This window comes from Macrotis lagotis, chromosome 1 (assembly GCF_037893015.1).
Source record: "Macrotis lagotis isolate mMagLag1 chromosome 1, bilby.v1.9.chrom.fasta, whole genome shotgun sequence".
NCBI lineage: Eukaryota > Metazoa > Chordata > Mammalia > Peramelemorphia > Peramelidae > Macrotis > Macrotis lagotis.
Genome location: NC_133658.1, coordinates 847,138,636 through 847,161,886, shown reverse-complemented (window position 1 = coordinate 847,161,886; position 23,251 = coordinate 847,138,636). Strand labels below are relative to the sequence as shown.

Here is a 23,251-nt window from a genome sequence, read left to right as displayed (position 1 = left end):
ACTCTCCTCAGTCTTTTCTATGTTCTTTACCCTTTCTTCTTCTCATTGACCTTTTCTTCTTCTTCCTATCTTCACTCGCTTCTTTTTCTTCCCCATTTATGTCTTCTGCCTCCTATTCTGATCACCTTCTCCCTACTTATCCTCTCCTATATTACTGCCCATTTCTCCTCTTTATTCTCCCACATTTTCCTCTCCCCATTTTCTCCCTCCTTCTTCCCTTCTTTCTTTTCCTCCTTTCTCACTCTTTTGCTCCCAGTTTTTCTCCTCTTTTTCCTTTTTCTCTCTTTCCCTTCCCATTCTTATCTTTCTCTTTTCCTTCCTTACCCTTTTTTCTCTTCCTTTCTCTTTCCATTTCTACCTTCCTCCCCATCCTTTTCTTTCTCCTTTCTTGTTTTCTCTTTTTCCTTATTAGGAGGTAAGTGAGGAGGTGATTGTGAGGGAATTCAAAGATTTGAAAAATTGTTTTATTTATTGAAATTTTATTCAATTTTTTCAATTACATGCAAAGGTAGTTTCAACATTTATCCATTTGCAAGTTTATGAGTTCCACATTTTTTTATCCACTTTCTCTTCCCTCCTTATGGCAGCGAATAATCTGCTAAAAGTTGTATATGTGTTTAACATAATTCCATATTAGTCATGTTGTGAAAGAGAAATTAGAGTTGAGGGGACTAACTATGAGAAAGAAAGGAAATATAATAGAAGTTTTTTAAAAAAAACTACCTTCTTCCCCAATCCTTTTCTTCCTTCTTGCCTGTTTTCTCTTCTTCCTCATTAGTTTAGGAGGTGATTGTGAAGGAATCCAAACATTTGAAAAAAAAATGTTCTTAATACTCATTCTCAGTTCTGTGTACAACCCAGCTTCAGGCAGGCCTAGTATCTGCTTTTCAGAGAATGACAAGGTCAGCTACCACCTCTCTGTATAACATAAAGTCCATAGAGCAGAAAGGAGAGATTCTTGGGCAATCTCTCTGGAGTGTCATAAAATAATGGAAGCATACAAACAGAAAACTAGGATCCACTGATACTTTATCATAAAGTGAAGGTGATCCTGGGTTCCAAACTTTGGTGTGCTTACCAAGGTAGGAATATAAGCAAAGTGGTGGTTTGGAAAGTTATAGTAATGGTGAGTGGAAGAGCCTTAGGGAATTAACATCCTTTGGAGGGGCAATGGCAATATTGATTCCATAGTGTTTCAGAACTAGAAAGGGGGGGGGGGTTACATGTGCTTGTGGCAGGGAAAAGATGCTTAGGGAATAAATTGTGACTGATGCCTACATTTGGGTGTATTGAGTCAATGTGTGACACTTCTGAGGAGGGCAGGGCTCCAGAGTTCCAGACATGAAAGGTTAAATCCTTCAGAACATATCATTAAAGAGGGAAAAAGAATACTAAGAGGCACCATTTAAAAAAAGGGAGACCACCTACATACATTAATTTAACTGTTGGTATTTATAATGCATAATTTTTCTACAATGACCAACTGCCTTATAATTTACCAGAGGGACTGATTCACAGCCACCTGTATTGGCATTATCTCTAGAAATGAAAACAGAAGAATGAAACTACAGCTCCAAGGAAGGATGGAACCCATCTTCTCTTTGGAGAGTCTATTGAAGGAACTGGCAGAGTTGGTTTCATCCTATGTTCTAATGGCAACATTACTTCATGAGACATTGGGTCATCTTAATTGGTCAACTTATTTTGTTTTTGTTTTTATTTTTGCTTTTTTTGTAAGGCAATGGGGTTAAGTGACTTGCCCAAGGTCACACAGCTAGGTAATTATTAAGTATCCAAGGCTGGATTTGAACTCAGGTCCTCCTGACTCCAGGGCTGGTGCTGTATCCACTGTGCCACCTAGCTGACCCAATTGGTTCAATTCTTGAAGAAGGGAGGCAGATAATCCCCCTGAAGATAATTGTGGTTCAGATGCTAATATTTGTTGTAGCAGATGAAGACAAGGTGGACAAGTTCTGTGAATAACTTAATCAAATTCTCCCAGCTCTCAGCCCTGCAATTTCAGAGATGGACAAGGAAAGTCCATCATTCATATGAAGGATGGATGATGAAAAATATATGGAGAAGTGCACTTCAGCATTAAGGAATGAAGGGAGTCACCAGCTTGGTGCAGAATATCAGAGTTGGGAGGGACCTCAGAAGCCATCCAATCCAACCTTTACCCAGATAACAATGCCTTTTTCTATCTCTGACAAGTGGTCATCCAGTCTTTGTTTAAAGACTTCTGGTGAGAGAGAATCAATTGCTCCCCAGATCATATATGAATAGCTTTAATTCTTTGGGAGGCTTTTCTTTTCTTGAGTCCAAGTATTTTAATTTCACTCATTCAGGTTGATAGTACCGGGCCTAGAGTCAGAAGATCCGAATTATTTGGCCTGTGATTCTGGGAAGTCATTAAACCTTTGTTTCCTTGACTATAGAATCAGGATAATAGTACCTTCCTCCCAGGGTTTTTGTCAAGATCAAATGAGTTAATTTTCTTCCACCCATCCCTTCTTCCTTCTTTCCTTTCTCCCTTTTCCCCTCCTTCTTTTCTTCCTTTCCTATTTCTTTTTTTCCTTCCTTCTGTCCTCCTTCCTTTCTTCTTGCTCTCCCTCATTGTCTTCCTTCCTTCCCTCTTTCTAAAAATTTCAATAAACAATAGTATTTCTCCAATCTAGAAATCCTATAAAAAAGGGAATGAAACTAGTCTGACCTGACCTGCTCTTGACAATAATAGCTAATATTAATATAATGATCATTAATATAATAATAAAAATTAATATCATACTTATATATTAGGAACTATTGTATTGAACACTTTACAATTCTCATCTGATCTGATCTTCACAGTAACTCTAAGGAGTAAGTTTAGAACCTACCCCAGGTATTCACATGAACTGTTTGTGCCCGATCTGTGATAGCACGTTCTGAGTGATATTGGTTTGGTCTTCTTCAATAATGAAGGAAAATAGCCTACTAACTAATAAATCAATCAACCAACCAATAGGTCAACTAGGAAGCAATTACTATTATTATTCCATTTTATAGTTGAGGAAACTGAGGCAGATAGGGTCACACAGCTAGTAAATGTTAGAGGTCATATTTAAACTCAGGTCTTCCTGCATCCAGGCCTTCACACTCAAGCCATTGTACCACCAGCTGCCCATGGCTTCGTGATGAAGCTTAGTAATCATTGCTTCCTTTTTTTTCAATCTTCATTAATCATTCCTTTAATAATGCATCCTGGAGTTTTGCCATGAATTAAGCTCACTGGACTATAGTTTGCCGACTCAATTTTCTTCCTTTTTTTAAAAAAAATTCAGCATATTTTCACTTCTTCTATCATCTCTTGTACTCTACACTTGTCATAGATCACTAGCAGAGTCTGTGCAGTTGCCAAGGTCAGTTCTTTTTGAACTCTGAGATATGGTTCATTTGGGCCAGGTTGAATTCAGTTCACAGGCATATAAGGTATTCTCTTACTGTTTCCCCAATTGGGTTTTTAACACTTCATTATTCCTTTTTATTCTGTCTTTTCCAGTCAAAAGATTAATGTCTTTAGTAGAGAAAATAGAAAGAAAGTAAGAGTCTGTCTACTCTCCATCATCCATTATGATCAAACCATCCATTCCAAGAAGTGGTCCTATCCTTTCTCTCATTCTTTTCTTTCCCCAGTAAAACTTAAACCTTTTTTTAGGCATCTTTAATATTCTTTGTCAGTCTCATTTCATTTTGAGCTTTAGTGCTCAAATTTAATGTACTTTCCTTTTTTAAAATTAATTTTTTAAAAAAAATATACAGATCTATATTCTTTCCTTCCCACTCTCTCCTCTGCCTCAATTAAAAAAAAATTAAAAAATTAAACCCCCTATTAACACAATGAATAGTCAAGGAAACTTTAATTCCCTCATTGACCATGTCCAAAAAAGTATATTAATCTGTCCTTTGAATCCATCACTTCAATATAAGGAAGAGATGAGGAGCCTTTTTTAAACTTCAGTCTTCTGAGATTATGGTTGGTCATTGTGCTGATCAAAGTTCACAAGGCTTTCAAAGTTTGTTGCCTTTACAATGTTGAAATTATTGTACAAATTATATAAATTTATTGTAAAAATTGTTCACTTGGTATCAGTTCATACAAGTCTTCTCTTGTTTCTTTGAAATCATCTCCATCATTTCTTACAGCACAATAGAATTTCATCATGAACATATACTTTAGTTTGTTTGACCATTCTCTAATTGAGGGACATTCCCCTCAGCTTCTAATTCTTTGTTACAACAGAAAGAGCTGCTATAAATATTATTCTCCAGATGGGTTCTTTTTTCCTTTCTTTGATGTCTTTGATCTGATACTGGTATCATAGGGTCAAAGGATATGCATAGGTTTAATAGCCTTTTTTGGGAATAGTTCCAAATTACTTTCCAGAATGGTTGAATAGGTTCACAGTTCCATCAACAGTGTATTAATGTTCCTCTTTTCTCACAGTCCCTCAAGCATTTGTCATTTTCTTTTTTGGTCACCTCTGCCAATATTATGGATGTTAGGTGGAACTTAAATAATTTTAATTTAAATTTTTCTAAATTACTAAATTCTAAATTACTAAAATTACTAGTTTTCAGAGAATTTATACATGACTATTGAAAGCTTAAATTCTCCCTCCCCCCCCCAAATTATTTATTCATAGTCTTTGACTATTGGTTAATTGGGGAATGAGTCTTCTTGTAATAAATTAAAACAGTTTAGAAATGAGACTTTTATCAGAAAGATTTGCCACAAGATCCCTCCCTTACCTGCTTTTCTTCTTTTTTTTGTCAGTTCAAAAACTTCTTAATTTTATGTAATCAAAATTCCCAAAATTGATCTTCTCTATATCTTTTTTTGGCCATGAATTTTTCTCCTACCCATAGATCTGACCAGTAATTTATTCCTTGCTCCTCTGATTTTTTTTTATGATTCCTGACACTATTTTTATTTTATTTTATTATTTTTTTTAGGTTTTTGCGAGGCAAACGGCGTTAAGTGGCTTGCCCAAGGCCACACAGCTAGATAATTATTAAGTGTCTGAGACCGAATTTGAACCCAGGTACTCCTGATTCCAGGGACAGTACTTTATCCACTACGCCACCTAGCCGCCCCTCCTGACACTATTTTTATTTTATTTTATTTTATTTTATTTATTTTATTTTATATTTTATTTTATTTTATTTTATTTATTTTTGCTAGGCAATGGGGTTAAGTGGCTTGCCCAAGGCCACACAGCTAGGTAATTATTAAGTGTCTGAGACCGGATTTGAACCCAGGTACTCCTGCCTCCAAGGCCGGTGCTTTATCCACTGCGCCACCTAGCCACCTAGCCACCCCCCAACACTATTTAAAAAAAAAAAAACTTTCTCATGCTTTGTTTTCTGCCCTTGCTTCCATCTTTTATACCTTTTATTTAAGATTATACAATATATGTTTATTCTTTTATCTTAACATTTTAAATTGCTATTGATGTTTGAATCTTTATTATTGTGTCAAATTCCAAATATATCTTTTCCCTTAGACCTCAGGGGTTTATTCCTTATAACAAATAACAACAACAAAACCTAGGAAAAAAGCAGTTCAATTAAATTAACCAATACATCACTGAAGTCTGACAGTATGTTTAATATTCCATAACTATAATTTTCTACCTCTTCAAATAAGAGAGGGAGGTACATTTTTTATTTCTTTTTTGAAGCCAAGCTTAGTCATTATAACTTCATGCTTTTTAGTTTTTTGTTCTTAGCACTTATATTTTTGTTTATATCATTTTCCTAGCTCTGCTTATTTCACACTACCTTAGTTTATACAAGTCTACATGTACTTCTCTGAATCCCCCATATTCCATATTATTTAGTGAATCAATATTCCAATTCAAAGTCTGTGCATTCACATTGACCACTTTAGGCAACTCCCTATTTTTCCTCTTCAATAAGAATGATTTCTAGGGGCAGCTACCTTGAAAAAAAAAATCTAAAAAAAAATAAGAATGATTTCTTATTGTGTTCTCAGAATTTCATTTTTTTTTTTTTTAGGATTTTGCAAGACAAATGGGGTTAAGTGGCTTGCCCAAGGCCACACAGCTAGGTAATTATTAAGTGTCTGAGGACGGATTTGAACTCAGGTACTCCTGACTCCAGAGCTGGTGCTCTATCCACTACACCACCTAGCAGCCCCCTCAGAATTTCATTCTTGAGAGCTTTCCATCCCTTCTAGGGTGGCTATGGGATTCTACTAATCTATAACTGAACCCTTTGCAAGTTCTGTTCTCTCTGACTCTATTACTTTTTTTTAATTTCACAATTTTTTCCCCTAATCTCGCTTCCCTTCTCCCAACCCCCAACAGAAGGCAGTCTGATAGTCTTTACATTGTTTCCATTGATCAAAACTGAATGTGTTGAGAGATAAATCATATCTTTAAGGAAAAAATAAAACATAAGAGACAGCAAAATTTCATATAAGATAACTTCTTTAAAAAAATTAAAGGTAGTAATCTTTGGTCTTTGTTTGAACTCCATAATTATTTCTTTGGATACAGATGGTATTCTCCATCGCAGATACCCTAAAATTGTCCCTGATTGTTGCACTGATGAAATGAGCAAGTCTATCAAGGTTGATCATCACCCCCGTGTTGCTGTTAGGGTGTACAGTGTTCTTCTGGTTCTGCTCATCTTGCTCAGCATCAGTTCATGCAAATCCTTCCAGGCTTCTCTGAATTCTCATCACTCCTGGTTTCTAATGGAACAATAGTATTCCATAATGTACATATTACCACAATTTGTTCAGCCATTCCCCAATTGATGGACATTCACTCAATTTCCAATTCTTTACCACCACAGAGTTGCTATGAATATTTTTGTACAAGTGATGTTTTTATCCTTTTTCTGATCTCTTCAGGGTATAGATCCGATTTCTCTGATTCTAGCATGTGGATCAGACTTTGCCCAACTTTCATTTTTTTTCCATTAGGAATTCTAAGTTGAAATACTTACTTCCTCCCAAAATCTATATAATTTTTATTTCAGTATCCAATTTCTCCTTGTTAGTCAGAAATAGGTCCAGAATAGCAGTTTTCCTTACAGTTCTTCCTCTTTTTTGTAAGATGAAATTATCATTTGGCAAGTCAAAGAATTATTATTAGCTACTCTGATTTGGGCAAAGATAGTTCTTGCAGCTGTTTGAATAATTGAAGTTCTTCATCATGACTAGTCCTTGGGTCAGGCTTGATCTGTTTTCCCAACTCATAATTCAATTCAATAAACATTTATTAAATGCCTTGTATATGCAAAGTATGTTTTTGGATCCTGGGGAAGCAAATATGAACACAGAAGTATAGTCCCTGTCTTCAAAGAGCTTATGTTCTTCTGGAGTGATATACCAGATATGATAATTTGAGAAGGGAGAGAGTACAAAATATTGGGGAGATTAGGAAAGACCTTATATGGGAGGTGGCACTTCAGTTGAGCCTTAAAGGAATCTAGGGATTATTCTAAGATGTGAGGTGAGGGGAAAACACCTGGGAATCCAGCTCACAGATAAGGGAAATGTAATGCTGAGTTCAGAAAATAGCTAATTGCAGAAGTACAAGTTGGGTGGATTTTGTCCCAAGTTGCTAAATTTAAAGGGTGCTGACAGCATATGGAGTGCTTCAGCAGCACAGAAACAACAGCATAGAATGTAGTTAGTAATAATATCTAAATTAAGAATCAGTCAGATGGGTGGACTAGGTGAGTTCTTTTTTTACTCTTTCTTCTCTCTCCTTTCTGTAGTTCAGTGTCTTGCTCTGAACGACTCCTCAACCTATCCAACCTTAACTGAAGGTGTGTGCTATGCTTCTTGCTCTGGGTACAATTTATGAACACTTGCCTTGGATGCAATCATTCCCAGTTAAGTTTCTATCTAGTAGGCCAGTTTTTCTGAAGCATGGTGTGTTGGAAAAAGTAATATACATTTGTAAAGGTAGATGGAAGTCACATCATGGAGGACTTTAGGTGTCAGACTGAGGCTTTGTATTTTTTAAAAATTTTATTTATTTAAGGCAATGGGGTTAAGTGACTTGCCCAAGGTCATACATCTAGGTAATTATTAAGATCAGATTTGAACTCAGGTCCTCCTAACTCTAGTATTGGTGCTCTATCCACTGCACCATCTAGCTGCCCCAAAGATAATCTATTTTTATTTTTGGATTTTGTAAGGCAGTTACACACATATATCATCAAGGAAAACAGGTTCCCTCGTTGACTATGTATCATCATCAAGGAAAACAGGTTCCCTCGTTGACTATGTATCAAAAAATGTGAATCAATATCTGTCCTTAGTCTATCACCTCTCTATAAGGAGGTGGGTAGTAACTATGATGTCAAAGTTTCTCCCTTGTATTAGAATTTTGAGTGGATCTTATTTGTTATCCATATTTTGTCCATCTGTTCATATGAGACTATGGGTAAGTGACTTGCCCAAGGTCACATAGATAATTATTAAGTGCCTGAGACCAGATTTGAATGCTGGTTCTCCTGACTCTAGGGTTGGTGCTCTGCCACTGCACCATCTAGCTGTCCCGTGAGACTTTTGTATTTTTGTGTATAGGTATAGGGTTTTGAGAAGGGGGTTGACATGGCTAGACTTTTACTCTCTAAAGGTAGATTTGGCATATTTGAAAGGAGGGAAAGATCAATCAGGAGGTTCTTGCAGTCTGGGTAAGAGTTGATGAGGACATTAATTATGTAGTAGCCATTTGTGTGGGGAGAAGAGGGTGGAATTAGGAGATCCAGGGGAGGCAGGATAGATAAAACTTGGCAACTGGCTCGATATGAAGGATGAAACAGAAGGAAGAGTCCAGGATGACTCTGAGAATTCTAATCTAGGTAATAAGGAAGAATGGTGTTGCCTTTGGCAGAAATAGCAAGTTTGGAGGAGGGAAACATTTAAAGAGAAGGTAATGAATTCTATTTTAGAAATGTTGAATCTGAGATGCTAATGGGACTGATAGGTAGAGATTTTCAGCAGGCAGCTGCAGGATTGGAACTCAGGAGAATGATTAGTGTTGTACATATAGAATTAAGACTCACGGACATGGAAATGATCATTGGTCCATGTTAGCCAACATCACTAAGAGTGTAGAGAGAGAACAGAGCTTGGGGAGATACTCATAATTTGAGTGAAAGATAAACATGATGATACAGTAAAGGATTAATCAGATAGGAGGAGAATTAGGACAGAGCAGTGTCACAGAAGCAAGAGAAGAGATGATGTAGGAGAAGGAAGTAGATGAGGGAGTTAAGTAATATACAATTTGAAAAAGTCCTTCAAATTTAGAAGTTTAAGATGCTATTGGTAAGCTTGGAGAGAGCAGTTTTGGTTGAGTGCTAGGGTCAGAAGCTAGACTGCAAGAAGTCAATAGCAAATGGAGAGGAGATGGAATATAGTTTTTTAGGAATTTGGTTCTAAGAGGGAAAAGACATAGGATGATGTCTTAAGGATAAAAGGAAGGGTTTTTTCCAAAGACAAGGGAGACCTGGACACATTTGTTGGCAATAATGAGGGCCCAGTTGAGATTCTATAAGACATAGCTGTAGTGGATACAGTTAGCATGGTTGTATGATTTTCTCTAGCATCACTGGGCAACACAAAATGGAGTAGAGAAAGTTGATGGTGGAGGGCAGCCTTATCTCAAAATGGTGGAAAGTTGAGGCATATACAGTAGGTATTAGGAGATGGAAAATATTCTTAGCTCCTAGTTCCTAAGTCCTTGGAAGCAGAGATCCTCCAGTATCTTTGGCACTCCAAGACCAGGTCTATCTGATGGTAGGCCCTGGCTTCTTGAGGTTTGGGATAGCTAATGAATATCAGTCTTCTTTAATACAGACTTTTTGTCATCTATTTTCTTTTTCTCTTCAGGTAGACTGTAGTATACTTTAATGAAAATATCACTTGTTTTTAATCATTCTAGTTCCCTCTGAATCCTCAATTTTTTCACATGAATAATTCTTAATATATGTGTATATATATATGTATACATACATACATACATATATATATATATATGTATATATGAAATGCTCTCTCCACAATGAGGTGTTCTCTTCCAGAATCATATTATAGTCATGGTCTAGGACAAATATGGAAAGCAAACAGTTGATTGAAAAGGCCTACCAAATCTCTCTCCTTCTCACTCTCCTCTCTGCTCAAATTAAGAAATCAAGAAAACACTAAACCTCAAATATATACATATATCATCAAGGAAAACAGGTTCCCTCATTGACTATGTATCAAAAAATGTGAATCAATATCTGTCCTTAGTCCATCACCTCTCTATAAGGAGGTAGGTAGTAACTATGATGTCAAAGTTTCTCCCTTGTATTAGAATTTTGAGTGGATCTTATTTGTTATCCATATTTTGTCCATCTGTTCATATGAGACTATGAGTTTCATAATTTGTTCTTTTCTTGAATTGTCTCTTGTGAATGTTGGAACATCCCTATTGTTAGTTTTCTTCCTACATTGTAGCTAATCTTCAGAGCATCTAGCTTAATAGATATTTATAGGCAGTTTTTCCCTTTCTCAGGATGAAAATTTAAAGCCTTTTGTTTAGGTTTTTTTTAAAAATTCTTTTTCATAATGAACTTAACAAGCATTGAAAGATATGAATATATTTCTATATTCAAAAAAGAATAAAAAGGATTATATATGAAACCATAAATCTTTGTTTTGTAGAGTTTATTTTTTTAAAAATATACATTTCATCAACATGGTAGTTGCAACACTGCCCTGCTTGTCTGTGTCCCCTTCTGAACTTCCTTCTGTTCTTTTCAGTGTATTTTGAAAATGATTCATTGATGCTCTTTTCTTTCTTGTCCCTTTTTTTGGCATCTCTATCACTTTCTCTTCTCTCCCATCACTCTTACCCTTTTGATCATATTTGCTAGACTCCAAACAAATACATTTTTACCAGTCATTATCAGATGCCAAAAGTCTGTAATTTAAGAAATCCAAATTCCTGACCTAGAGTCTGAATTTAAACTGTAGTCCAGAAATCCAATCCCTTTTCTAGAATTGTCTTCTTAACCAACTGTTCATTTTCCTTATCTATCTTTTTCTTCTAAAGTCCTTGCCTTGTTCATCAATTGTGATGAGAATGCCACAGCTATGCCTCCAAAGTTTAGTTTTCCTTGCCCAGGAATCCATAATTTTGAGAAATGTTTTCTTGGTTCCTTCTGGCAGAAAGTATCATTTTTGTTCACACCAGCCATCAGAAGTGGAGAGAAATCATTGGCTTTACCAATGCTGGGAAGTTCTTTGCTGTGTCTTCAGTAAATGCCCCTGCAGATAACTAACATTACTGTTGTTAATGTCAGTTCAACATTTTTCTTTATCTGAGAATCACCCCTCACCATTGTGTGTCTCTTTTTTCTCTATCTCTCACCAGGTGAGTTCTTTCTTGATGGTAGTTAGGGACAGTTATCCTTTGGAGTTTAAAAAATACTTTATCATAAAGTTCAGACAACTTTGACATAAGTATCTATCAATTAGCTCCAGGCATCCAGTTATCTTTACCCATTCCCTGTTTATTTCTGTTTTATATTTTTCCATCTTCCAAACTTCTGATATGGCTAATTATTTCCCTTTTCTTTTTCATTTTTAACCTCAAATTTCTTCCTTTCATTTTTAGGGGGGTCTTTTTTTTGCAAGGCAATGGGGTTAAGTGGCTTGCCCAAGGCCACACAGCTAGGTAGCTATTAAGTGTCTGAGGTTGGATTTGAACTCAGGTACACCTGACTACAGGAGTAGTCCACTATCCACTTCACCACCTAGCGGCCCCTCCTTTCCTTTTTTAAAGAGACATTTGTTATCTCTTCATTTTCTCTTTAATAACATGGAGAATAGAAAATAATTCATCAGTCCCTTTATCTTATCTTTTTAGGAAAGAAATCATCCCGTGGTTTGAGTAGGAATACTTTTTTTAAAAACTTAAATTGAAGGGTATTAAACATATTGAGGACTAGATGTAAAAAGTAGAAATGATTAAATCTTACTAGATACGAAATGGCTAACTGCAGGTGGAGAGCCTGTTAGAGCTAAGGTTTAAGTAAACTCCAATTAGAGGGGGGAATAAAAGGTAACTATAAAAGGACATTGAAAGTGATTATGCGAGCTGGACTCCTCAAAGACCTGTTTAAACAAACTATTGATCGCAGAAATGGAAACTGGATAAAGGAAAAGACATTGACTCTATCACCATTTTAAAGAGAAGTTTAAATCCAGAATAATCATCAATGAGAAGGTTGGAAGAATTTAGTAACTGCCTCCACCAAGTATCCGGTTTCTTTTCCAGGAAGAGTGACATGGCAGCCAAGAAAAGCACCAGTTTAGAATTTAAACTCATTTTCAGATCTTTACAGAGGAGGAAGATGGAAAGTTATGAATAACATTCCTTATAAGACAATGAAAAGTAGTTAAGAGAACTGAGCTGGATTATCTAGAATACATTTATAGATGAAACTGGAAAAAGAACAAGAGAAAAACACAAAGTATGACAGATCTGAGGGTATTTTATGGACATCTATTTTCATAGTGGAGCCACCATCTTTAGTCTCTCTTCTGTAAGGGATGTGAAAGACTAGCAATGTCACTAGAAATATTTAAAAAATATTATATATTTTAAATATTCTTTTCTTTTGTAAATTTTGAGTTCCAAATTCTTTCCCTTTCTCCTCCCCACCCACTGAGAAGAAAAGCAATATATCAATTATACATGTGAAATAATGTAAAATAAATGCCCATATTAGCCATATTTTAGAAAGATTTTATTTATTTTGAATTTTACAATTTCCTCCTAATCTTGCTTCCCCCCCTCCCCCACAGAAGGCAGTCTGTTAGTCTTTACATTGTTTCCATGTTGTGCATTGATCTAAGTTGAATGTGATGAGAGAGAAATCATATCCTTAAAAAAGAAAAAATAAAGTATAAGAAATAGCAAAATTACATAATAAGACAATTTTTTTAAAAAAATTAAAGGTAATAGTCTTTGGTCTTTGTTCAAACTCCACAATTCTTTCTCTGGATACAGATGGTATTCTCCATCTCAGATACCTCCAAATTGTGCCTGATTGGAATGATGGAATGAGCAAGTCCATCAAGGTTGATCATCACCCCCATGTTCATATTAGCCATATTTTTTTTAAAAAAGCAAGAAAAATAAAGAGATTAAATTATATTTCAATTTGTCCTCAGACTTCATCTCTTCTCTCTCTGGAGATAGTATTATTTCTTCATGAATTTTATTTTGAGTCTTGGATCATTGTATGAAAGATCATTGTCATTTTGAAGGGACATTTGGACTATTCAACACTCAAGAGTTGCTTCATGGAAGAGGGAGTAGGCTTATTTTTCTTTGTCTCAGAGGGCATAATGAGTATCAATGGCTAGAAGGTAGATTTTGGGTCAGTAAAGTGCAGAAATTTCTAACAATCTGAAAGACCTTGGGAGGTAGTAAGTTACCTATCACTGAGAAGGCAGCAAGTTGGATGACCATTTGTGATGTTGTAGCTAATATTCCTGTTAAGGGATGAGTCCCTTCATACTCTGAAAATGAATAAGTTTTTGAAAAAAAAGAGAAGATCTAAACAATTACATAGAAAGGAGAAACCCTTGCTTGAAGGAACTTGATTTTAAAGGCATATGGAGAACTATTCCTAATATTTCTCAAAGAAGGGAAGATTCCAAAAGAATTAAAAAAGACACTGAGGGTATCATTTTCTAAAAAGACAACTGAGATGGCAGACACTATTGACTCACATTGTGCTTTCCTTATTGCCATGAGACGCTTAGAGATGTGATCTTATGGATGCCGTTAAGTCTACATAGTTTTTATGAAATTAATCTGTATCTACATAAAGACATAACTCTTACTTAAATAAAACATAGAAATGTGAGAGGCCTGTTTTCATCAGTTATTTTCTCAAACAGAACATATCTTTATGATTTTGTAACTAAATGAAATATATAGAAAATAGATTTTTGCTTACTGGATTTAAAAAGGATTTTGAATTGGTGAATAAAATGTATTCTTGGGTACATTAAAATTAGCACACATTGGCCACATTTCTTATTTCACTTCCAAAGATATTGTCAAATGGCTTAATAAAATTCAATTGTACTGTGATAAATGTCATTTCTCTGATATTCAGCCTAGTAACCCTATCAAAAATGGAAATAAGCTTAATCTGGTATGGTTTGTGTTTTCATCATCAGAATGTTCCTGAGACTCTCCTTTTCCTCATGATTCATTTTTCTTTTAAGAGTCTCAGGTTCAGGAAGAGACTGAACTCTAAGAAATTTCTTTTCCTAAGGTTTAGAGTGGCTGTCAGACTTTGTCCTCCTTATCTATCATGATTTCTAAGATGGGATGATCATGTCATCCCTAGATTGCTTTTATTTTCTCTTCAGTAACTAGTGTTTCCTTTTTGGTTATAATCAGATATACAATAGTCCTTTCAGCTATTCCCCTCATCATCTCTTCTATCTTCTGAAGAATGAAATGATCATCACACTAATAAAATAATTTATCAGCTGCTCAGCTTTTTAAAATATCTTTTATGCAGATAATATCCACTTTAGAAGGTATAATCACCAGCATATAAACTTATTTGCCCCTCTCCAAAATGTGGGAGGCATAATCTCCCTCATCCCACAAGGAACACCACTCCAATCTCTTGGAAGGGTAAGGCAATGAGGTTCTTAGCTTAGTACATTTTCTAGAGAGCACATACCCAGTTCCAAAGTCCAAAACCCACCTAAGACTTGAGTCTCAGACGCCCTGGCTTCTCAGGGTTTCCATCCTGGACTGGCTGACTGAACCATACCTCTTGGAGTCCTAACTCTCTGGTGGAGATTACCTCTAGATCTAAAAGCAGGAAGAGTGAATGACACAGAACAGAAACAAATATCCCTAGGCTCATTTCTTTGAATTGGGGTAAAAGAGGGAGAGCATGGGAAGGAACTCCTCTTCTCACCAGTTTAGTTCATGGTATCCATGCTCTGGGTGAATTGTGATCTTCTAGACATAGTAAAGAAGGGTGGTAAAAAAGAACAAAGACTTTTAATAATGGTGGAGTCATCCAGTAGATTTCCAGTTGAAGTTTCTGATTCCAGCCTCTACATGTCTGTCAGGAAATCATCCATTTCTTCTATCTGGCTGGGTGAACCATAACATATTCCTCCCACAATACTTCATCCTTTGAACCTTATCTGGATGCTCACCACTGATTTTTGTTTTTATATTTTCACATAGGAGTAATTTACTTAAAATATCATGCTATTTTACCATGAATTCTCCCCCTTTTCCTTTTTGAACAAGATTTACTCTTCCATTGCCACATTCTAGTTAAAAGTTGCATTTTATCAAATTTCAGTGATGCCTATTAGATTGCATTTTCCTTCTTTCATAAAGACTTCGAATTCTAGTGATTGGTGAATGGCTATCTGAGGTCATAAGAATCATGTATGCTTGAATTAAGGAGCAATTCTGCTGCGTTCTTTGTGCTGTTCTCTATAGGGTCTGGATTAGTAGTTGAATGTGGGCAGTTTCTTTTTCTTCCTCCTCCTCAATTTCCAGTTTAAAGCTTTCTTGACTAGATCAGCAAATCTTCAGGCAAATATATCCCACCCAACCCTCATTAGCTGTACTCCATCTGTGGCCAAGAGCCCATCATTCCTGTATATTAAGCCATAGCCCAGATGGGTGTGAGTTGGTGGGGAGAGTAGGGGAGCTGGAGACAGCCCTCTAGGCTGAGTCCTACTGCTTACATGCTTAATTTCCTTAGAGACTTTTCTGGGGCAAACTCCCCCCAGTGGACGCAGAGAACCATGCAGTCCTAGGTAGAGATGGCTCAAAAGGACCAAGGAGCCCCCTCCTTTTGCTCTGGATACTTCTGGGAAAACCTCAACTCTACGAAGTTATCATTCTTTTTTTTTGCCAGTGACTTTTGGCTTCTGTCGCCTGGGATAATAAAGATTTATTTCATTTCCCTTTTCCTAGTTGTCTGTCCTCCCTTCTTTTGGATCAGTCCATCCCCTATAAAAGGCTTGCAGAGTAAGAGAGGGTCCCTAGGGATATCCCCCAACTTAATTCCTCTCAGATCCTCATTTATTCATTCTGTGAAGTGGCTTCCTTTTCCTTCATTGCCCTCACTCACAATTAGGAACAATTGAGGCCTTAGAAACAAACATATGTCTCGCCAGACCAGTCTGGGACTGATTCTCATTGGAACTGGAATCCTTGCAAACATGATAATGCAAATGCTTACCGACATTTGAATGGGGTTTGAAATTTTACAAAGAAGATTACATACATTAGTTTATATGGACCTTACATAACCCTGAAAGGTAGGCAATACAGGTATTATTATCCCCATTTTGTAGACAGACAGATAAGCTCAGACTTACCTAGAGTCATATGGGGATTGGAACCTGCCTTCCTGATCACAAATTCAGTACTTATCGATTACATTACTCTACCTTTAATTGACCCAGACTAAACCTAATTCCCTCCTGCCGTCCATAGACATACTTAAATCAATGGGGCTCTGAACAAGATTCTCTATTCTAAACCAAGTTCTGTCTTCCTTTGACTAAAAAGACCTGAGTCACTGACCCAAAAAGAAATGAGTTCTTATAAAAAAGGAGGGAAACAGGGCCAAGTGAAATACTGCAGAGCCAAGATGTTTTGTGGTGTGGGTCCTATATGAATCTCTTTAATCTATCCACAGGCAGAGTCACCATTTTGCATTAACTCTCCCAGCAAGGAGGGGGAGAGCAGCCAATTCATTCACCATAAAACATTCATGGTTACTGTTCTTGGATGAGGGTGACAACTAACTATAACCATGGCTACAGCTGAGTCCTATGGGTGATTGTTTATGGCTGACTGAGTTTTCACTTTGGAACCAGTGGGACTTCTCTGGACCAAAACTGAATAGCAATCATCAGCTATGGAAATTTTACTGTTATTGATATTCCCTCCATCCATCCAATCACCCTCCCATCCATCCATTCATCCATTCAGTCAGTTTTTAAAAGAAGTCTTTAAGAAATACTGGGCACTATAATATCCTCAATCCTATGCTAGGTTATGCTATGGCAGAGAAGAATAAAATTCAGATCCTGCCTTTAGGGAGTTCAAAGTCAGATGGGATGGCAAGAGTTACAGCAGTGGAACATAAAGAGACAAACAGACCAAATAAAACTGAAGGCCCTGACTGTGAGACACAGACAATACTAGTCTGTGGATAGAGACATAGCAGAAGGTTAATGTGATTAGGAAAGGCTTGAGTTGAGACTGGAAGGATGGGTAGGCTATGGATAATTGCAGAGGGTTATGTTGGAAATTCCAGAGAGTAACACAAAATGAGCAATGTTAAAGGCAGAAAAACACCAGATGTGTCCAGGGGTTGGTGAGTCATCCAGTTTGTCTCGAACACAGAGCACAGAGTGAAATAAGGTTGGGACCTTATTGCGGAAGGCCTAGAATGCCAGGATAGGGAATTTGTATCTTATCTTTAAGGGGAAGTCAAGAGGCAAATTAATTAGAATACTGAGCCTGAAGTCAGAAAGACTGTCTTCCTGACCTCAGTCACTAGCTATATGACCCTCGGCAAGTCATTTAATTTTAATTGTCTCAATTTCCTCATCTGTAAAATGAACTGGAGGAGAAAATGGCAAAGCATTCCACATCTTTACCAGGAAAACCCCAAATGGGGTCATAAAGAATCAGAAATGACTCAACAGCCACAAATTTTTATCTTAGTGACAATAGGGATCTAAAGAAGGTTTTAGAGCAGACAAGTAGCATGGTCAGACTTATACCTTAGGAAGATTAAAAGGAAAAAAATCAACAGAATTTGTCACATGAGCATAATGGTGATGGAGAAGGAGGAGTGAAGACTGAATCCAAGGTTAGGAACTTAATCTCTGACCTCAGTCTTTTATTGGGGAGAGTAAGTGAGCGTTGGTCATGGTGAAGGGTTGTTAGGAGGGGACTGAGAAGGGTGAAGGCAAGATAAAGAGAAGACAAATAGGATGATGGAATATTTGGGAAGGATAAGGGAACTTTAAAAAGGGGGTGATCAGGATAAGGGGCTTTTTGGATAAGAGCAGTCCAGGAGAATGATCAAGGAAATGGTGGTAGTGAAGAGAATGAGGGGGAACTCAGAGGGGTGGAGGTGGGGTTTAGATAGGGAGATGATCATACTCCCCTGGAGGTTTTTGGGCAGGGGAGAGGGAAGGGGTCCTTTTGTCCTAAAGGAGCTAAGACCTACTTCCTTGATCTTTGCAGGTGCCCCATGATGATTGGGGGGGTTATCCAACTGGGGGCAAGGATGGGGAGATCCCGTGTCGAAGGATGCGAAGTGGTAGCTACATCAAGGCCATGGGGGATGAGGACAGCGGTGACTCAGATGGCAGCCCTAAGATGTCTCCAAAAGGAGCTGCCCGCCGCTATGCCTATCGTCGTTCATCCAGTGTGGACCAGGCTCGGATCAAGTAAGGAAGTGGTCAATTGGGGATTGGAGGTTGGCAAGGAGGCAACCCAAGTTCCCCTATGGGGTTTCTTGGGCCAGTGCTCTGAGGTTGGGTTCTTTACTGTGGGGTCTTTCTCTGGGGTTCCCTCTATAGGGACTTTTTTGAAACCCTTCATCAATTTCATTCTGACTCTCATGTCCATACTTATTCTAGCTGCTGTGTACCACCCCGGATTCACCCCAGGGCTGGGGCTGGCTATGGTCGCTCCCTTACCACAGGACAGGTAAGTTAATGGGACTCCCATATCACAGGACAGGTGGGTTATTGGAACTCTTGCCCAATAGAGGCCTGAAGAGAAGGAGGGAAAAGCAGCTTCCATCTTAATGAGCAGCAGGAGTCAGATTGGAACTGGGAAAACCAGGCCTTTCAGCTCCTGCTGGGGTCCCTCGTTTCACTCCCCACCCCAGGTCTTTTTGTATTCATCCCATTCTGCCAGAAACAAAAATTTAAGATTGTTTCCTGGCCATTAAGGAAAGGGCAAACTGTACCATCTATTTTTTTGGGGGGGGGTGGGATTTGGATTCTTGAGGAATACAGACGTCCCTTGATATAAAGGTCTTGAGAAAGATGTCCTCTTCAAATTTTGCCACCGACTGACTGTCACTGAATGTTGGGACCTGCTCCCATCTGACCGCCAGCCCCAGCCCAGTGTACAAACGACACCTGTTATCTCCTATCTGGGAGCTGTGCCCAGGCCAAATGACAAATGCTTCTTTTTGTTCCGAAGAAGCTTTGCGCCCATCACCATCTGAGGCTGAGTTCCCCAGGCCAGGATTCAGCCCCATTTGTCCAGTTCCACCTGCTACCTCCTTGTTTCTGGCATCAAACTCACTATGGCTCTTCTGCTCCTTCCTTTCTCTCCCTCCCTCCCAAAATATGACATAATTAGATACGGAAAACAACTTAAAGTCTGATAGAGAATAAGATACACAGGCATCACTCCAATATATAACATGATTAAGGAGGTACAAACAAAGTAAGATCTTTGGGGGAATGGATGGAAAAGTCTTCATTGAGAGGGAATCAGAAAGACTTTATGGAGGGAATGGCATTTGAATTGGATTTTCAAATATTAGTAGGAATTTGATAGGTGAGGAGTGGAAGGGGTAGGGGCATGGAGGTGAGAGAGCTCATTGTATATTTAGGTGGAGGGTAGAAAATAGTCCTCTTTGACTGGGGCACATAATATATGGAGGGGAAGCTTTAGTGGCGTTAAATTTTGGAGGGTCTTGGATGTCAGTAAGTGGTTTATACTTTACCCAGTAGGTGAAAGAGAGACAAAAAATTTTCAATCAGATCAGAGCATGACAGACTGTTTTAGTGTCAGTGTAGAGGATGGTTAGTAGAAGGAAGGTATTAGTAGATAATCAACAGATTGGAAGGGAAGATAGGTAGAGGTGAAAAGACTAATTAGGAGGCTGTTGAGATAATTTGGATAAGGGCTAATGAAGCCTTCTTCCAGAATATGCCTTCTAGTCTTTCACCAGAGTGTCAGTATTATCATTGTGAAGGGAGTGCTAAGACCTGCCCTTATTATCTCTTCCTGCCAAATTAGACTTGATTTTTCAGTATTAGAGATTCATTTCTTTGTGTTTAAGAATAAGGTGTGCCTATTAAAAGTCAAGGTTCCCTTGGAGGAATTTTATGTCAAAGAAAGGGTGTCAGTCACTCAAAACTGAGTGTGAATTTATGTTCTGCTGGTCAGCAAGTTGAGAACAAAGCTCTGAGAGGGGTTGGAGTTTAGATGGGACATTGGAATCCCAGGAGGCCCTGGGAGGTATGTGGTACTGATTACTCTGTTGAGGTGGGGGGCCTCTTAAAGAGAATGATGAGGGGTTGGAGATTTGGCCACAGAGGAGCCAGCCTTGGCTACAAGGATGGGCAGAAACTAGTTCTCCTCTTCATGGGAAAAACTCAAAGATTCATTTACTCTAAATGGAGGAGAAGAGTACAGAGAACTATAGAATTATGCAGACTGTGAACATGAATATGTGAAGGACCTCTAGCTGCAGTCTTTAGGAGAGTTGGGTATGGGCCTCCCTTCTCAGGACATTCCTTCTTTATCCATCCCTCCTCTCTTGTCCTTCTACCAGCTCAGCGAGGAGCTAAGCCAGCAGTTTGAGGCCGTTTGTGGGTCAGTGTTTGGGGAGCCTGAGTCCCAGGCAGTGGATGCCCTGGACCTACCCGGCTGCTTCCGTATGAGGAGCCATAGCTACCTCCGGGCCATCCAGGCCGGCTGTTCCCAGGATGACGACTGCCTGCCCCTCCTCACTGCCCCCATGGGAGCAGGGCCAAGTAACGTCCTGAAGACCAGCACCTGTGAGTACTTGCTATGACTGCCTCCCCCATTCAACTGACCATGGGGATGATTAAGAAACCCTGGTCTGGGAGCCAGGAGACCTGGGATCTAGACTTGACTCTAGCCCTCATCTGCAGAGTGGTCAAGGGCAAGTCACTTCTTTCTAAGCCTTGGTTTCTTCGTGTGCAAAATCCTGGTATAACAGGGGAACTCAAGGTGAGAATGCTACATATGTGCACATTTCTGTGTTTTATGGATAAGTTATTTAACAAGGGTGGTTTGTTACTCACCTGTGGAGCTAGGTCTTGTTCTTTGACATTGGACTTCTCTTGTAATATAACTCCTGCCACTCCTACCTGAGTTCTAGTCTAGTTCCTACGTGACCTTTCCTTTAGACTTGCTTTTCCCATCTGTCAAATGGAAATAATGTCGATCTCCCCTTCCCCACTGTCCTACCAGGCTGTTGAGAAGATTGAATGAGAGAGTGAGTGGGAAAATACATCATGACAAAATGGTTCTTCATAAGTGGAAACTACATTTATTATTAAGCTGCCTGGGGACTGCAGGCTACTGACTAGCCTAACCCATGTTTCCCTACAGGCCATGAATGTTTTTCTGTGTGGTCGAGTATGCCTCAGGACAAGTGAAAGTGGGTTCATAATCTCATGATTTGGTCAATTTTCTTGCCACAGCCTTTAACTTCAGAAAAGCCCCACCACCCATCCCTGCAGGACGACAAACTCCACCACGCATTTCCATCACAGCGCAGAGCAGTACCGATTCTGCCCATGAGAGCTACCCACCTCCGGAGGGCCCTGCTTGGGCTCCTGAACCCACCCGGCGCTGCAGCTCAGCTGATGGCTTGGATGGCCCCCCCACGGGGACCCGGACCCTTGAGCTGGCACCAGTTCCAGCTCGGGCTACTCCTAAACCCCCCACTCTCATCATCAAGACCATCCCTGGGAGGGAAGAGCTTCGTAGCTTGGCTAGGCAGCGCAAATGGAGGCCTTCTATTGGGGTACAGGTATGGGGGAATGAAAATAAATGGGAGTACCAACTGGACTAATTTTATTTTGGGTTCTCTATCTTTCAGGATTTTTAAAGCCCTCTCCAACCTGGCTTTGGCCTACCTTTCCAAGGCCTGACATATTTTCCTTCATGTACACTATGTTTTTGCTAAGTGAACCACCTTTCTCTACTTTGAAGTTGACATTCAATCTCCTATCTCTAGGCCTATGTATAGACTATTCCTCATATTTGGAAGCCACTTCCTCTTCATCTATGCTTCTCAGAATCCTTTGCTTCCTTCAAGGCTCAGTTTAGTTATTACACTCATGGAAAGCCTTTCTTGATCTTTCCCAGTTAGAAATTTCCTTCTCAACAATTTGTCTTGCATTTTCTTTTTTTTGTCTTGTCTTGCATTTTCTTAATTTTATTCTAAGAATTCTGCCACCAACACGTTGTATCTTGTTAATAAGTCCTTAAATGTAGCAACTTTAAAGATCGTCTCTTAGTTACATAATTCTCTGGATGAAGCAAGTTTTCATAGCCTTCAAAAATAGTGTCATATTTTTTATATTTTCTTATCTATTTACATATTCTAACTCCCAGCTGAATGTGAAAGCTATTTTTCAGTTCTGTATCCTCATCTCCTAGTTCAGTTCTTTGTATAGTAGGCCCTTAATAAATTCTTGCTGAACTGAATTGAATTGAATTCATAGTCTAAGAATTGTATCTTGGGATATCCCTAATTGGACCATTAATGTCCATCACAGCTTCCACTCTAAACATCCCTCTTACCCAACTTATATCTCACCTGATGTAGTGAAAAGAGTATTTGCTGTCAGAATTTACATTCAAAATTCAGGCTCTATAATGTTCTAGATATGTGCCTTTGGACAAGTCACCTCATCTTTGTGAGCCTCAGTTTATATATATATATATAATGGGATTATTATATGACCTAAATTTAAAATACCATAGAAATGGAATCACGAGACCCATGACTCCACCATCTTGCCTTGGGAACAAATTGATCTCATCTCAATCTGAGAGTGCTTTTCTTGTACTATTCAGCTTGAGATAGGTTCCAAAGTCAGAATCTTGGCCTTCTCCCCTCTCGCTGGCTTGTACAACCAGAACTTTTGGTCCTCAAGATTTACAAAATAGCAGAGTCAGAAAGGGCTCTAAGAGGAAGTCTTGCAATCTAATCTTTACCTGAGAAGGAATCTCCTCTATATCATAGCTGGTGAGTGTTTTTTTTTTTAGCTTCTGACTGAAGATGATCTACAATAGAATGATGGGCATGAAGTCAGAAAGACTCAGCTTCCTGAGTTCAAATCTGGCCACAG

At 38.5% G+C, this 23,251-nt stretch overlaps 1 protein-coding gene across 1 annotated transcript in view; it reads left to right on the top strand.

The window, feature by feature from the left end:
• Nucleotides 1-23,251, top strand: part of DLGAP3 (DLG associated protein 3) — a 43,675-nt gene that overhangs the window by 5,778 nt on the left and 14,646 nt on the right. Inside the window, exons 2-5 of the mRNA XM_074190992.1 lie at nt 18,357-18,562; nt 18,755-18,824; nt 20,695-20,896; nt 21,593-21,924. Of these exons, the coding sequence (XP_074047093.1) occupies nt 18,357-18,562; nt 18,755-18,824; nt 20,695-20,896; nt 21,593-21,924 (810 nt within the window). The remainder of the gene's footprint in view (nt 1-18,356; nt 18,563-18,754; nt 18,825-20,694; nt 20,897-21,592; nt 21,925-23,251) is intronic.